Source organism: Cebus imitator, unplaced genomic scaffold, assembly GCF_001604975.1.
Source record: "Cebus imitator isolate Cc_AM_T3 unplaced genomic scaffold, Cebus_imitator-1.0 Scaffold15, whole genome shotgun sequence".
Classification (NCBI taxonomy): domain Eukaryota; kingdom Metazoa; phylum Chordata; class Mammalia; order Primates; family Cebidae; genus Cebus; species Cebus imitator.
In genome coordinates, this window is record NW_016107330.1 from 3,535,472 (window position 1) to 3,553,427 (window position 17,956).

At 42.6% G+C, this 17,956-nt stretch overlaps 1 protein-coding gene across 1 annotated transcript in view; it reads left to right on the top strand.

Annotated features, from left to right (window-relative positions):
- VPS13D (vacuolar protein sorting 13 homolog D) overlaps window positions 1-17,956 on the top strand; it is a 301,395-nt gene that overhangs the window by 69,529 nt on the left and 213,910 nt on the right. The window contains exons 24-26 of the mRNA XM_017504510.2: window positions 687-869; window positions 5,589-5,808; window positions 15,846-16,056. Coding sequence (XP_017359999.2) covers window positions 687-869; window positions 5,589-5,808; window positions 15,846-16,056 — 614 coding nt within the window. The remainder of the gene's footprint in view (window positions 1-686; window positions 870-5,588; window positions 5,809-15,845; window positions 16,057-17,956) is intronic.

Consider the following 17,956-nt stretch of genomic DNA (forward strand, 5'->3'; position numbering starts at 1 on the left):
GGGGAGGGATAACATTAGGAGAAATACCTAATGTAGGTGATGGGGGGATGGAGGCAGCAATCCACCATGGCATGCGTATACCTATGTAACAATCCTGCAAGAGCTGCACATGTACCCCAGAACTTAAAATAAGAAAAAAAAAACATATATTCTGTGGTTTATGGATGCAGTTTTCTATAAATGTGTAATTGATTTTTCTGTATTGTCTGTTTCCTGTGTCATTGATTTAATGCTTTTTATGTTCTTCCTTCTACTTTAGATTTAATTTACTTTTCTTTTTCAAGCTTCTTAAGGTGGAAGCTTTCAATTACTGATTTTTAAGTCTTTATTGCTTTCTAAAGTAGTGGTGTACATCTCTCTGTAAGCATTGTTTTAAGTGTATCTCACAAATTTTAATGTATTATGTTTTCCTTGTCATTTTAGTGAAAATGTTTTTTCTATTTCCCTGTGATTTCTTCTGACCTAGGGGTTATTTAGAAGTGTGTTGTTTAGTTTCCAAATATTTGGGGATTTTCCACTATCTTCTTGGAACTGATTTCTAATTTAACTCCATGGTGGTCATAGAATATGCTCTGTATGATTTTAGTTGTTTTATAAACTCATGAAACTTTTGGGAACTTGAGGTTATTTGATGGTAATGTTAGGTAATTAATTATCCTCTGAGTCACTTTTCCTTCCTCTTTCAGGTGAGAGATCAAGCCCAGCGCTGTTCACGGGTTCTCCTGGATATTGAGGCTGGTGCTCCCGTTCTCCTGATCCCAGAAAGTTCCAGATCAAATAATCTGATTGTAGCAAATTTGGGGAAGTTGAAAGTCAAAAATAAGTTTCTCTTTGCTGGTTTTCCTGGCACCTTTTCCCTACAAGATAAGGTAAGCAGTCAGTATGCATTTCCTTTCCAGTTCAGCTAGTATTTGATCACTAATTGAAAAATTTGTATGCTGTGTAAGATGATCCATAATTGCTATTACTTTTGTAGGGTATGTGGCTTGAAGATTTTTTTTTTTTTTTTTTTTTTTTTTTTTTTTTTTTACATTTTATTGACATTTCAATTAACCTTATGAATTGAGGTAGTGTAAATTAACAACTGTTAGTAACTACAGGTAGTAACTTGTTTTAGCAAACAAACCAGTGGAACCAACCTTCCATTACTTTCCTTAAGTAAAAGCATTTCTTCTATAATATCAACTTTTTATACTCTGTGGCTTTTTTCAGAGGACGTGATTGGCCCGTGTTTACTTGAAGCCGTGTAAAAATGTCTTGATAATAACATCTTATATAGTATATTGCTTTACAGTTTTAAACCGTGACGCCTTCTTTTTTCAACTTTCATTTTAGACACAGGGGTACATGTGTAGGTTTGTTAGATGGGTATATTGTACCCAGGTAGTGAGCAGGGTACCCAAGAGGTAGTTTTCTGACCCATTCCCCTCACTCCCCTCTCCCTGCTCTAGTAGTTTATATTAAACAAGTAAATGTGTTTCCCTGAGTTTTGTGAGCTACCATAGCAAATTATAGAACCTCAGGAGGGCATCTATTGTTCCCATATTTATGTCCATGAATACTCAGTGTTTAGCTCCCACTTCAAAGTGAGAACATGTGGTATTTGCTTTTCTGTTCCTGCATTAATTCACTTAGGATTATGGCTTCCAGTTCCATCAGTGTTTCTGCAAAGGACATGATTTCATTCTTTTTTATGGCTGTGACTTATTTATTTCTTATAACAGTGTTGGAGGTAATTAGGATGAGGGCTGTTATTTGTGTTTTACACTAGCGAAAACTAGGATGCTTTGAGAATAAACAATAAAAAGGGAAACACCTAATAATTCACAGACTCTTAAAGCTGAGAGTACCTTTTAGATGGTCTGATTAGTCCCCCTTTATACCCCCGTTTTGCATTTGAGGAGACCGAGTGACATTTCTGGAACTAGAGATGAGGCCTTGTCATTCTTGGTGTATGTTTTCATCATTTCTTGTTGGTTTCCACAGCACCTCTTCAGTCTGTTTGCTTATTCCTTGCAAACTCAATTTAGTGTGTCAGAAAAGCACTTACTAAAATTCCCAGCTAGTTATGCCTATTTTTAGTATAGTAGCTAATAACATAGGGAGAGAGATGGCCTTGAAATGTATATAAGATTTGATTGTAAGATCTTAAAACTGCCAAAAATAGCAATACATAGCTACCATTTGCTGAATGCTCATTATACATCAGCCAGTGCTGTGCTCTTTACATGTAAAAGGAAACAATTCCCAATGCTTCTGACACCAAATGTGTTGGGTTTTACCCCGTAACTACCATTTTCCAACTCTGCAGTTACCAGCTGGGTGTCCTATAATTTAATTACGACACTAACCACTTGGCGTTATGCTGAGACTACCCTTCACTTCAGACAACAGTCGCAAGTCCAGGTCTCCTGTACATCTGACGGACTAGCTATAAACTCGGGGTTTCCATAGTGCCCTCCTGAGGTTCAGTAATTTGCTATAGTGGCTCACGGAACTCAGGGGAACACGTTTACTGGTTTAGTATAAAGGCTGTAATAAAGGATACAGCCAGATAAGAGGTACATAGGGTAAGGTCCAGAGGTGTCCCAAACACAGGAGCTTCTGTGCCATGGAATTGGGGTGCTCCATCCTCCTGGACTGTGGATGTGTTCACCAACCTGGTAGCTCTCTGGACCCCATTGGTTAGGCTTTTAATGGAGCTCCCATTACATGGGTGTAATTAATTAAATCATTGGCCATTTGTGATTAGACTCGATCTCTAGCCCCACTGCTGTCCCTGGAGGTCTGGGCACTGAAACTGAAAATTACAACTGTCTAATCACATGGTTGCCTATACTTCTGACAGCTCCCATTCTAAAGCTATTTAGGGGCTTTTAGCCACCAGTTATTTCATTAACATACACAAGGACATTTTATCACTCTGGAGATTCCAGGGGTCTTAGAAGCCCTTGTGTCAGGGACTAAGACCAAATACAATCATGGTCCCTTAGCTACAGGGAGATCCTTGGGAGAATGCATCCTTAGGTGATTTCCTTGCTCTGTGATCATCGTAGAGTGTCCTTACACAAACCTAAATGGCTTAGCCTACTACACACCTAGGCTCTGTTGTATAGCCTGTTGCTCCTGGGCTACAAACCTGTACGGCACAATACTGTGCTGAATACTGTAGGCAGTTGTAACACCATGGTAAGGTATTAATGTATCTGAACATATCTAAACATAGAAAAGATAAAATAAAAATACTGCATTATAATCTTATGGGACCATCATAGTATATGTGGTCTGTAGACTGGAGTGGCATTATGTGGTGCATAACTGTATTTGTTTGAGGTAAGTCTTTACGTGGAGGCCACACTAAAATTTTTAGGAGGAACTCAGTTCTAGCCAGAATGTGTGACCAAGTTCACCAGGACCATGTTTGTTTCTCTGTCCTTCCTAAAAAGGTAATGGACTGAATATCTTTATCAGATACATCTATATATGGATTTACCAGCAGACCCTGAAGTTAGCCTTGGCAGAAGAATTACCAAAATACTTCAAGAAATTTTTGCAAAAGGTTCCTATTTTTTAAGCCAAATAGTAGCACAGAGTTTGTAGCATTTTAATGAAAAAAAATTTCCCTGTATTTGTTTTTGAGGATTTGATTTTACGTGGCAGTGCATACAAGGACAGCTTTTTCTTCAAGGTATAATGTGCTTTTTTTGCAACCTGACTATTCTGAAAAACCTTATGGGATTCAGCAGTCAATTCACATTCACATGCTTAAAACAGAAAATTAAAACCAGCCCTTTAAGATATCTCATTACTTGAGAAAGCCTGCTTATTAACTTTTTTTTTTTAAGTGTTTAAATTACTTTCCTACTATGTAGAAAAGTTCTTCTTAAGGCCTATTAAAAAGAATTTCTTTTTTTTTTAGCCCTCAGTAGTACTTTCTTGGTGATCTTGCTTTATATCCTCCAATCTTAGAAAAACTAGCTTATTAGGTACGAGTGATTGCTCTGTAGAATTCCATAAGGGCTGTTTGGAGTGAGTTGCTTGTTCAAGTATTTGTAATCAGATAAACACATCTGTGAGGTTTACCTCCCCATGCATACAGTTAAATGTAATTGATTACAATCTATATGAAATGAATAATTACCTTCTTCACCATCCATCATTTTGCATTTACATTTGCCCTTTAATACATTTGCATGTGTGAGGTTTGTCTAATATGCATTCCAGTGGTTAAAGAACAGGAAATAATCCTGAAATGAAAGTTTGCAGAGGGGTTATTTGCCCTTGAGTTTCATGACTCCTGTGTGTTTGGAATTGTTTTACATAAATCCATGTCTTAATGAGTACAAGATTGAGTTTTTTTGCATATGCTTTTATTTCATTCTTCTCAACCATAGCTTATGCTTAAACCACAATTTCTAAGTCAAAGTCTTTCAAAAGCTTTGAGTTAATCTCCTCAAGCCATTGATTTATTTAATCCAACTACAGAGAGGATGTCGAGATGAATCAAATGAAAGGGCAACAAACATTTTACAGAGTTTAAATAAACTAAGTGAGAGGGAAAGGTTTTAATGTTGAAATACTTAAATAATGGCATTTACCTAGTAACCTGCCCTACAAAAAAAAATTGCAGAAAGCAAGAACTAGTTTCTTTTGCTTGTAATTACTACTTGAGAGAACTGTGAAAGGGAGCACTATTTTCATATTCTTTTCCAAAGCTGTGAGGAGTAAACATATAAGGCAGGCCTAGAGGGAGAACCATCCTTCCTCTCTTCCCACATACAGATGAGAATGGCGAGATGGGAACAGAGATGCCACGGACGCTGTGCAGATATGTAGCTCTGAGCCCTGGGAAGCTTAAAAGTCAATTATTGAATCGTTCTGGTGAAGTAGATTTTCCTCTGTTAGTAATTAACTGAATGAAGGTACTGAGTGTGTAAGAAAAGAGTAGTGTTTTCAGCAGAATTACAGTATCTATTTTATTCTCTGTTAGCCCTTCTTAGTTTTCATGCCCTTGAGCAGAAACATCATAGGAATGGCTGACTTCTTTTGGTTTTCATTTTGTTTTCATTGCCACAGTTACTTAGAGAGATGGGAAATGTAAACCCATGAGGGGAGATGTCTGCAAAGTACAAACACATTACCGTGGCCTCATTTCGTTGGAGCCATGTTGCCATTAGATATCTTTTCTTAGAACAATACGCCCCTCCCCAACAGCAAAGCAACAAACCATCTTATAGCTGAGAGACTTGCATTTGCTGCATTTGACCTTGATTAAACCACTTGAAGCAATTGGCATCTTCAGATTTGCTCTTGAGCCAAAAGATGCTTATCTTCCTGCAGAAGTTTTCAACAACTATTGAACTATATGTAACATCTCTGCTGATAATGTTTTGTGGCAGTAAATGTCACGATCCTGGTAGCCTCTTGTATATGGGATCTGGGAGGCTGAGGAAAGCGCAAGTATTACAGAGTCTTTGAAGACCCTAGGGACTGGGATAGGGCTTTGGAGATATTAAAGACAGGGTCCTACCACCAGTGCTCCCCACTTTCCATTTCCTGTATTCTAGTTTTAGTTTGTTTCTTTCCAGGAATCTGTGCCTTCAGCTTCCCCAACGGGTACTCCCAAACACAGTCTGAGGAAAACAAGCTCGGAGGAGCCCAAGGGAACTCGTTCCCAGGGGCAGTTCACGATGCCTCTTGCTGGAATGAGCCTCGGCAGCCTGAAGAGTGAGTTTGTGCCCAGTACCTCCACCAAGCAGCAAGGACCACAACCTGCATTGTCTGTTGGCCAAGTGTCTAGTAGTCCAGGTAAAAGAGGAGAAAAGCTGCATCACACTGAAGGTGGGGAAATTCACAGGACTGTTCAGGAACCTGAGCAGGGCGGGCATTGTGTTCAAGCAGGTGTTAATGAAGACATAGCATTTCTTTAATGATGATTGGATTTTGATTTTGTTTTAGAAGGTTTCAGAGTTTTAAGTATAGATTTATCATTGGGTGACTTCTACAGTAGGGTTAAATGAGCGAGATACAGTGTAATTAAAGAGATTTTTAGATCGTCTGTTAGGACTTTTTTCTCATAGCTGAAAATAGTAGAAAGAGTCCTGCATCCTTGCAAGCCACTACCTAGACACTATCCTGGCAAGCTACTAATTCTAAGAAATGTAAAAGAACACATTAAAAAATATTAGCGTAAATCAGGCAACAACAGAAATGCTGTAGCAGTTTTTAAAAGACATGAACCATCTGGTCATTGGTGTTCTCGCCAACATAAGAATTAGTGGGTGAAAGATATGAACAGACACTTTCCAAAGGAAGACATTTATGCGGCCAACCAGCATATGAAAAAATGCTCATCATCACTGGTCATTAGAGAAATGCAAATCAAAATCACATTGAGATATCATCTCATGCCAGATAGAATGGCGATCATTAAAAACTCTGGAGATAACAGATGCTGGAGAGGATGTGGAGAAATAGGAACACTTTACACTATTGTTGAGAGAGTGTAAATTAGTTCAACCGTTGTGGAAGACAGTGTGGCGATTCCTCAAGGATCTAGAAATAGAAATACCGTTTGACCCAGCAATCCCATTACTGGGTATATACCCAAAGGATTATAAATTGATCTATTATAAAGACACATGCACACATGTATGTTCATTGAGGCACTGTTTACAATAGCAAAGACTTGGAACCAACCCAAATGCCCATCAAAAATAGACTGGATAAAGAAAATGTGGCACATATACACCATGGAATACTGTGCAGCCATAAAAAGGATGAGTTCATGTCCTTTGCAGGGACATGCATGAATCTGGATAACCATCATTCTCAACAAACTGACACAAGAACAGAAAACCAAACACTGCATGTTCTCACTCATAAGTGGGTGTTGAACAACGAGAACACATGGACACAGGGAGGGGAACATCACATACTGGGGTCTATTGGGGGTTGGGGGACTAGGGCAGGGATAGCAGGGGGTGGGGAGATTGGGGAGGGATAACATTAGGAGAAATACCTAATGTAGGTGATGGGGGGATGGAGGCAGCAAACCACCACGGCATGTGTATACCTATGTAACAATCCTGCAAGAGCTGCACATGTACCCCAGAACTTAAAGTAAAATAAAAAATTAGAATTAAAAAAAAGATTTAGTCATTCCAAATGAGAACATTATTTTGGAGGCTTTTCTGGTTTTATGTATTTTTTCTCCCCTTGAGACAGCGCCTCACACTGTCTCCCAGGCTAGAGTGCAGTGTTGAGATCATGGCTCACTGCAGCATTGACCTTCTGAGCTCAAGTGATCCTCCCACCTCAGCTTCCTGAGGAGCTGGAAATACAGGCACACGCCATCATAAGCAGCTAATTTTTGTTGTTGTTGTTGTTATTTTTTTGTAGAGATGGGGTTTCACCAGGTTGCCCAGGCTGGATCTTAAAGTCCTGAGCTCAAGTGATCCTCCCACCTCAGCTTCCTGAGGAGCTGGAAATACAGGCACACGCCATCATAAGCAGCTAATTTTTGTTGTTGTTGTTGTTATTTTTTTGTAGAGATGGGGTTTCACCAGGTTGCCCAGGCTGGATCTTAAAGTCCTGAGCTCAAGTGATCCTCCCACCTCAGCTTCCTGAGGAGCTGGAAATACAGGCACACGCCATCATAAGCAGCTAATTTTTGTTGTTGTTGTTGTTATTTTTTTGTAGAGATGGGGTTTCACCAGGTTGCCCAGGCTGGATCTTAAAGTCCTGAGCTCAAGTGATCCTCCCACCTCAGCTTCCTGAGGAGCTGGAAATACAGGCACACGCCATCATAAGCAGCTAATTTTTGTTGTTGTTGTTGTTATTTTTTTGTAGAGATGGGGTTTCACCAGGTTGCCCAGGCTGGATCTTAAAGTCCTGAGCTCAAGTGATCCTCCCACCTCAGCTTCCTGAGGAGCTGGAAATACAGGCACACGCCATCATAAGCAGCTAATTTTTGTTGTTGTTGTTGTTATTTTTTTGTAGAGATGGGGTTTCACCAGGTTGCCCAGGCTGGATCTTAAAGTCCTGAGCTCAAGTGATCCTCCCACCTCAGCTTCCTGAGGAGCTGGAAATACAGGCACACGCCATCATAAGCAGCTAATTTTTGTTGTTGTTGTTGTTATTTTTTTGTAGAGATGGGGTTTCACCAGGTTGCCCAGGCTGGATCTTAAAGTCCTGAGCTCAAGTGATCCTCCCACCTCAGCTTCCTGAGGAGCTGGAAATACAGGCACACGCCATCATAAGCAGCTAATTTTTGTTGTTGTTGTTGTTATTTTTTTGTAGAGATGGGGTTTCACCAGGTTGCCCAGGCTGGATCTTAAAGTCCTGAGCTCAAGTGATCCTCCCACCTCAGCTTCCTGAGGAGCTGGAAATACAGGCACACGCCATCATAAGCAGCTAATTTTTGTTGTTGTTGTTGTTATTTTTTTGTAGAGATGGGGTTTCACCAGGTTGCCCAGGCTGGATCTTAAAGTCCTGAGCTCAAGTGATCCTCCCACCTCAGCTTCCTGAGGAGCTGGAAATACAGGCACACGCCATCATAAGCAGCTAATTTTTGTTGTTGTTGTTGTTATTTTTTTGTAGAGATGGGGTTTCACCAGGTTGCCCAGGCTGGATCTTAAAGTCCTGAGCTCAAGTGATCCTCCCACCTCAGCTTCCTGAGGAGCTGGAAATACAGGCACACGCCATCATAAGCAGCTAATTTTTGTTGTTGTTGTTGTTATTTTTTTGTAGAGATGGGGTTTCACCAGGTTGCCCAGGCTGGATCTTAAAGTCCTGAGCTCAAGTGATCCTCCCACCTCAGCTTCCTGAGGAGCTGGAAATACAGGCACACGCCATCATAAGCAGCTAATTTTTGTTGTTGTTGTTGTTATTTTTTTGTAGAGATGGGGTTTCACCAGGTTGCCCAGGCTGGATCTTAAAGTCCTGAGCTCAAGTGATCCTCCCACCTCAGCTTCCTGAGGAGCTGGAAATACAGGCACACGCCATCATAAGCAGCTAATTTTTGTTGTTGTTGTTGTTATTTTTTTGTAGAGATGGGGTTTCACCAGGTTGCCCAGGCTGGATCTTAAAGTCCTGAGCTCAAGTGATCCTCCCACCTCAGCTTCCTGAGGAGCTGGAAATACAGGCACACGCCATCATAAGCAGCTAATTTTTGTTGTTGTTGTTGTTATTTTTTTGTAGAGATGGGGTTTCACCAGGTTGCCCAGGCTGGATCTTAAAGTCCTGAGCTCAAGTGATCCTCCCACCTCAGCTTCCTGAGGAGCTGGAAATACAGGCACACGCCATCATAAGCAGCTAATTTTTGTTGTTGTTGTTGTTATTTTTTTGTAGAGATGGGGTTTCACCAGGTTGCCCAGGCTGGATCTTAAAGTCCTGAGCTCAAGTGATCCTCCCACCTCAGCTTCCTGAGGAGCTGGAAATACAGGCACACGCCATCATAAGCAGCTAATTTTTGTTGTTGTTGTTGTTATTTTTTTGTAGAGATGGGGTTTCACCAGGTTGCCCAGGCTGGATCTTAAAGTCCTGAGCTCAAGTGATCCTCCCACCTCAGCTTCCTGAGGAGCTGGAAATACAGGCACACGCCATCATAAGCAGCTAATTTTTGTTGTTGTTGTTGTTATTTTTTTGTAGAGATGGGGTTTCACCAGGTTGCCCAGGCTGGATCTTAAAGTCCTGAGCTCAAGTGATCCTCCCACCTCAGCTTCCTGAGGAGCTGGAAATACAGGCACACGCCATCATAAGCAGCTAATTTTTGTTGTTGTTGTTGTTATTTTTTTGTAGAGATGGGGTTTCACCAGGTTGCCCAGGCTGGATCTTAAAGTCCTGAGCTCAAGTGATCCTCCCACCTCAGCTTCCTGAGGAGCTGGAAATACAGGCACACGCCATCATAAGCAGCTAATTTTTGTTGTTGTTGTTGTTATTTTTTTGTAGAGATGGGGTTTCACCAGGTTGCCCAGGCTGGATCTTAAAGTCCTGAGCTCAAGTGATCCTCCCACCTCAGCTTCCTGAGGAGCTGGAAATACAGGCACACGCCATCATAAGCAGCTAATTTTTGTTGTTGTTGTTGTTATTTTTTTGTAGAGATGGGGTTTCACCAGGTTGCCCAGGCTGGATCTTAAAGTCCTGAGCTCAAGTGATCCTCCCACCTCAGCTTCCTGAGGAGCTGGAAATACAGGCACACGCCATCATAAGCAGCTAATTTTTGTTGTTGTTGTTGTTATTTTTTTGTAGAGATGGGGTTTCACCAGGTTGCCCAGGCTGGATCTTAAAGTCCTGAGCTCAAGTGATCCTCCCACCTCAGCTTCCTGAGGAGCTGGAAATACAGGCACACGCCATCATAAGCAGCTAATTTTTGTTGTTGTTGTTGTTATTTTTTTGTAGAGATGGGGTTTCACCAGGTTGCCCAGGCTGGATCTTAAAGTCCTGAGCTCAAGTGATCCTCCCACCTCAGCTTCCTGAGGAGCTGGAAATACAGGCACACGCCATCATAAGCAGCTAATTTTTGTTGTTGTTGTTGTTATTTTTTTGTAGAGATGGGGTTTCACCAGGTTGCCCAGGCTGGATCTTAAAGTCCTGAGCTCAAGTGATCCTCCCACCTCAGCTTCCTGAGGAGCTGGAAATACAGGCACACGCCATCATAAGCAGCTAATTTTTGTTGTTGTTGTTGTTATTTTTTTGTAGAGATGGGGTTTCACCAGGTTGCCCAGGCTGGATCTTAAAGTCCTGAGCTCAAGTGATCCTCCCACCTCAGCTTCCTGAGGAGCTGGAAATACAGGCACACGCCATCATAAGCAGCTAATTTTTGTTGTTGTTGTTGTTATTTTTTTGTAGAGATGGGGTTTCACCAGGTTGCCCAGGCTGGATCTTAAAGTCCTGAGCTCAAGTGATCCTCCCACCTCAGCTTCCTGAGGAGCTGGAAATACAGGCACACGCCATCATAAGCAGCTAATTTTTGTTGTTGTTGTTGTTATTTTTTTGTAGAGATGGGGTTTCACCAGGTTGCCCAGGCTGGATCTTAAAGTCCTGAGCTCAAGTGATCCTCCCACCTCAGCTTCCTGAGGAGCTGGAAATACAGGCACACGCCATCATAAGCAGCTAATTTTTGTTGTTGTTGTTGTTATTTTTTTGTAGAGATGGGGTTTCACCAGGTTGCCCAGGCTGGATCTTAAAGTCCTGAGCTCAAGTGATCCTCCCACCTCAGCTTCCTGAGGAGCTGGAAATACAGGCACACGCCATCATAAGCAGCTAATTTTTGTTGTTGTTGTTGTTATTTTTTTGTAGAGATGGGGTTTCACCAGGTTGCCCAGGCTGGATCTTAAAGTCCTGAGCTCAAGTGATCCTCCCACCTCAGCTTCCTGAGGAGCTGGAAATACAGGCACACGCCATCATAAGCAGCTAATTTTTGTTGTTGTTGTTGTTATTTTTTTGTAGAGATGGGGTTTCACCAGGTTGCCCAGGCTGGATCTTAAAGTCCTGAGCTCAAGTGATCCTCCCACCTCAGCTTCCTGAGGAGCTGGAAATACAGGCACACGCCATCATAAGCAGCTAATTTTTGTTGTTGTTGTTGTTATTTTTTTGTAGAGATGGGGTTTCACCAGGTTGCCCAGGCTGGATCTTAAAGTCCTGAGCTCAAGTGATCCTCCCACCTCAGCTTCCTGAGGAGCTGGAAATACAGGCACACGCCATCATAAGCAGCTAATTTTTGTTGTTGTTGTTGTTATTTTTTTGTAGAGATGGGGTTTCACCAGGTTGCCCAGGCTGGATCTTAAAGTCCTGAGCTCAAGTGATCCTCCCACCTCAGCTTCCTGAGGAGCTGGAAATACAGGCACACGCCATCATAAGCAGCTAATTTTTGTTGTTGTTGTTGTTATTTTTTTGTAGAGATGGGGTTTCACCAGGTTGCCCAGGCTGGATCTTAAAGTCCTGAGCTCAAGTGATCCTCCCACCTCAGCTTCCTGAGGAGCTGGAAATACAGGCACACGCCATCATAAGCAGCTAATTTTTGTTGTTGTTGTTGTTATTTTTTTGTAGAGATGGGGTTTCACCAGGTTGCCCAGGCTGGATCTTAAAGTCCTGAGCTCAAGTGATCCTCCCACCTCAGCTTCCTGAGGAGCTGGAAATACAGGCACACGCCATCATAAGCAGCTAATTTTTGTTGTTGTTGTTGTTATTTTTTTGTAGAGATGGGGTTTCACCAGGTTGCCCAGGCTGGATCTTAAAGTCCTGAGCTCAAGTGATCCTCCCACCTCAGCTTCCTGAGGAGCTGGAAATACAGGCACACGCCATCATAAGCAGCTAATTTTTGTTGTTGTTGTTGTTATTTTTTTGTAGAGATGGGGTTTCACCAGGTTGCCCAGGCTGGATCTTAAAGTCCTGAGCTCAAGTGATCCTCCCACCTCAGCTTCCTGAGGAGCTGGAAATACAGGCACACGCCATCATAAGCAGCTAATTTTTGTTGTTGTTGTTGTTATTTTTTTGTAGAGATGGGGTTTCACCAGGTTGCCCAGGCTGGATCTTAAAGTCCTGAGCTCAAGTGATCCTCCCACCTCAGCTTCCTGAGGAGCTGGAAATACAGGCACACGCCATCATAAGCAGCTAATTTTTGTTGTTGTTGTTGTTATTTTTTTGTAGAGATGGGGTTTCACCAGGTTGCCCAGGCTGGATCTTAAAGTCCTGAGCTCAAGTGATCCTCCCACCTCAGCTTCCTGAGGAGCTGGAAATACAGGCACACGCCATCATAAGCAGCTAATTTTTGTTGTTGTTGTTGTTATTTTTTTGTAGAGATGGGGTTTCACCAGGTTGCCCAGGCTGGATCTTAAAGTCCTGAGCTCAAGTGATCCTCCCACCTCAGCTTCCTGAGGAGCTGGAAATACAGGCACACGCCATCATAAGCAGCTAATTTTTGTTGTTGTTGTTGTTATTTTTTTGTAGAGATGGGGTTTCACCAGGTTGCCCAGGCTGGATCTTAAAGTCCTGAGCTCAAGTGATCCTCCTGCCTCGTTGTCCCAAAGTTCTGGGGTTACAGGCATGAGCCCCCATGCCCGGCCTCTTTTCTATTGTTAAATGTGTTCTGGATGAGTGATGTACTGGATAAGTGGAAGCTGCTTTGAGCTGCTAGAGAGGGAGGCAGAATATGATGAACTGCAAAGATCAGTCCAGTGTGATGGGACTTTGCAAGATTCAGGGCACTAGCTGAGAGAGGCTGCTGAGTGTCTTGTTACATAGATGGGAGGAATCGTTAACTCTCTGTGGTACCTTATAGTCCTAGAGGTGACAGGAAAGTGGTTTTAATTATGTTGATCCTGCAACGAGATAATTTTAATCATCTTAGTAGTAGTTGTGGAACACTTAAACTGTGTGTTAAACATTGTGGCGCATTATTTACATTAATTATTTTGTCCACGTTACACTACTGTAGGGTTTTTTTAAACATCCCTATTTCACAGATGAAGAGGCAAAGCCTTGGAGAGATTACGTAACCTAACTTGCCCAAGGTTATGCAGATAGTAATGGAAGAGTTGGACTATGAATTTTGGCAGTCTGACTCCAGAACCGAATTGTAACCCAACATGATGCTGCCTGCCAGTGTGTCTGCATGCACAGATAAGAGCACAGAGGGCTGCACCTGAGGACCACTCAGCTCATGGTGCCCGCCGTCACTGATGTTGTGACGTTTGTGATGACTAAGAGTAAGGCCAGTCTTACATCTGTAGAGGTGGATGCCTTTAAGAAGTGATTTGGGATGTTTTATAGAAAGAAGGTCTCTTTTTTAGCCGTATTTCTCCTACTAATTTGCTCTTTGTTTCTGAAATTTCACTATTCATGATACAGTGCCTTGGATTAAGACAGTGGTTTTCATGCTGTTTCCATATAATCCCAGGATTCCATAATAGTACCCGAGGGCAGCAGTCCCCAACCTTTTTGGCAGGGACCGGTTTCATGGAAGACAGTTTTTCCATGGACGGGGCTGGAGATGGTTTCAGGATGAAACTGTTCCACCTCAGATCAGCAGGCAGTAGATTCTCATAAGGAGTACACAACCTAGATCCCTTGCATACGGAGTCCCCAATAAGGTTAGCATCCCTATGAGAATCTAATCCCACCACTGATCTGACAAGGAGCAGAGCTCAGGTGGTAATGCTCACTCACCTACCTCTCACCTCCTGCTGTGAGTACCTGTCCATGCCTGGGGGTTTAGGACCCCTGCCCTAGGGAATCTCCGAAGACTGCTTCATTCCCATTCCTTACCCCCTTCTACCAGATCAGCTTCTACTTTTAACTATTTCATGTATTTATCAATAGAATGAACAAATAAAAAACTCATTTATTCAGTGTCCGCTTAGTGCCAGGTGTTATATTTTGTTCCCTAGTATATTAACATTCTGTTAGACATGGCTCCTCCTGCAATGCTACTTATAGACTAATGAAAAAGACATTGAACAGTTAAATATTGATAGATTATAATACATGTTATCATGGGAAAGACAGGAGAGAAGACTGAATTTAGATGAGATGGGAGGGCCACTCCACCTGTATGGCTATTCAGTCAGCAAAGAGCTTGGCATTTTGGGGGAAATAAAGGACAAGTTTGTTTTAGTAAGCCTGAGGCTGACTAAGCCAGGGGCTTAGTGAGCAAGAGAGAGAATGGCTTGAAATGAGGTTGGGAAAGAAGGCAGTGGGCTTGTGCAGGGCCTTGTAGGGATTTGGGGGAGATTTGCAGAAATAATTTTGTTGTTGTTTTTCTTTTTGGGATGGAGCCTTACTCTGCCACCCAGACTGGAGTACAGTGGCATGATCTCGGCTCACAGCAACCTCCACCTCCTGGGTTCAAGCCATCTCCTGCCTCAGCCTCCCAAGTAGCTGGGATTCAGGTGCCTACCACCATGCCTGGCTAATTTTTGTATTTTTAGTAGAGATGGGGTTTCACCATATTGGTCAGGCTGGTCTCGATCTCTTAACCACATAATACACCTGCCTCGGCCTCCCAAAGTGCTGGGATTACAGGCCTGAGCTACCATGCCTGGTTTACAGAAAGAATTTTGGATTAAACATAGCCAGTAAGTGTATAAAAAAAGTGAATGTTATGGACTGTTTATTTTTTTAAGGATTACTCAGGTGTCTTGTGGGGAGAATGGTTTTGTGAGGGCTAGAATGGTATTATGTAGGTCTAATGGAGGAGAGTTCTTTCTGGTCTAGGCAAGAACGAAGGTGGTTTGGATCTGGTCAGTGGAAATGGAAGTGGTTACATGTGGCAGTATTTGTTTGAAAAAAAATTTTACTGCTGGGAAAAGATTGTAAACCTTTAGGTAGCATTATCTCTAGGGAGGGATTGCATGTGGAGTCAAATTTAGTCATCCAGCCCCCGTTATTGTCACAGTGTAGACATGAGACTCTGAAGAACTGTGACACCGTCTGTGCTTGGAGAGGAGGGCAAGGGGGCAGGGTGTGTCATGCACATGGAGTTTTGCATAAGGAGCCCTTGCTGCCATAGTGGAGACACTGTGGTGTCTTGGATAGCCAGTTTTCTGAGTAGTGGACAGCAGGGGAAGCAGGCAACTGTAAACATTGTCAAAGCCACAATGAGCTTTGCATTAAAAAAAAATTTTTTTTTTATTATACTTTACGTTCTGGATTACATGTGCAGAATGTGCAGGTTTGTTACATAGGTATACAACATGTGCCGTGGTGATTTGTTGCATCCGTCACCCCGTCATCTACATTAGGTATTTCTCCTAATGCTATCTTTGCATTTTTAATTTTGCCTGGGGCAAGCCCTTTTTGGGTCCCATTTTCTTCATTACCTCTCTTTCCTTGGGTCTTTGTAGAAGACCATGTCTGCCTGCTGGATTGCATTGTCGTGGATCTCCAGGACATGGACATCTTTGCTGCAGAGAGACATCCAAGAGAATACTCCAAGGCACCAGAGGACAATAGTGGAGATCTCATCTTCCCTTCCTATTTTGTGCGACAGACAGGAGGAAGCCTCTTAACCGAGCCTTGTAGGCTGAAATTGCAGGTGGAAAGGAATTTGGATAAGTGAGTTTTTTGTTTTGTTTCGAGGTGAAGTCTCGCTCTGTCACCCAGGCAGGCTGGAATGCAGAGACACAATCTTGGCTCACTGCAACCTCCACCTCCCAGGTTTAAGTGATTCTCCTCAGCCTCAGCCTCCCAAGTACCTGGGATTATAGGAACATGCCACCATGCCCAGCTAATTTTTGTATTTTTAGTAGAGATGGGGTTTCGCCATGTTGTGGTCTCAAACTCCTGACCTCAGGTGTTCTACCTGCCTCGGCCTTCCAAAGAGCTGGGATTACAAGTGTGAGCCACTGTGCCTGGCCAGTGTTTTATATCTGAATAATTGTCTATGATAAGTAGAATCTTAACTTGGAAATCAGTGCCATTAAGATAAGTTTAGAAGAACTAGTTATTCGCTTATTTCTTCATCTAACAAATGTTTATTGAGTACCTACTATGTGCTGAACATGAGGGCTACTATGATGAAAGAGAAAACTAATTCCTTTGAAGGAACTTATGTTTTGTTGAGGGATACAGGAAGTTAAGTAGATGATTCTAATTTAGTGTTTGATTTAATCTGATAAACTGTGTTGTAAGATTACAGCACGCGCCTTGGGGCTGAGCCTGGTGGCTCACGCCTGTAATCCCAGCACTTTGGGAGGCCAAGGCAGATGGATCATCAGATCAGGAGTTCAAGATCAGCCTGGCCAACGTGGTGAAAACCTGTCTTTACTAAGAATACAAAAATATTAGACGGGGCGTGGTGGTGGGCGCCTATAATCCCAGCTATAGACAATTGCTTGAACCTGGGAGGTGGAGGTTGCAATGAGCTGAGATTACACCACTGGACTCCAGCCTGGGCGACAGAGTGAGAGTCCATCTCAAGGAAAAGAAAAATACAACACGCGCCTTGGAAACAAAGAGGAGGGAAGCAAATTTAGCATGGATTGGGTGGTGATAGGGTAGTGATTGCAGCCAGCGTATTCTGGAAGAGCTGTACATTTGAATTATGTGTTCCAAATAGATTAGATTATGGACCTGCTATTGCTGTTTACCATGGAACTCCATTTAATCAGTATAAATATTTAGGTGCAGAGTTTCCCATTTCACTCCATTAAACAATGAAAAGTACTCCATAAAGACCGATGAACGGACCCTAGTTTACCCTGGCTGTTGGCCTTGAAACACAGGGTGCTTATTTCTGAAATCCAGTGCATGACTTCACTTGTCGTTAGTTCCATATCTGGCTGAGAAACTTCTTGAAAATGAACATTCCCAGACCCACCTGGGACCAACAGAATGTGACTCTCTGGACTGACACTCAGGTGTCCATTTAACAAGGCCCTTTCAGGGGCCTTCTGCTTGCCTGGCCCATGTAGGTGAACTGGGATCCACTGATTGCAGTGTACTGTATCTCTCAGTTGGGTGCAATGATTTTGGAGAAAGCAGCAACATTTTGTGTCTCTATTCCAGGGAAGAGTGAGATGTGGCTGTATAGAGATTTCCATTTGTAGCATTTTAAAAACCAGTTTTGGCTGGGCACGGTGGCTCATGCCTGTAATCTCAGCACTTTGGGAGGCCAAGGTGGGTGGATCATAAGGTCAGGAATTTGAGACCAGCCTGGCCAACATGGTGAAACTCCCATCTCTATTAAAAAACAAAAACAAAAATTAGCTGGGCATGGTGGCATGTGCCTGTAATCTCAGCTACTTGGGAAGCTGAGGCAGGAGAATCGCTTGAACCGGGGAGGCAGAGGTGGCAATGAGCTGAGATTGTGCCACTGCACTCCAGCCTGGGTGACAGAGCAAGACTCCATCTCAAAAAAAAGAAAGAAAGAAAGAAAGAAAGAAAGAAAGAAAGAAAGAAAGAAAGAGGGCCGGGCGCGGTGGCTCAAGCCTGTAATCCCAGCACTTTGGGAGGC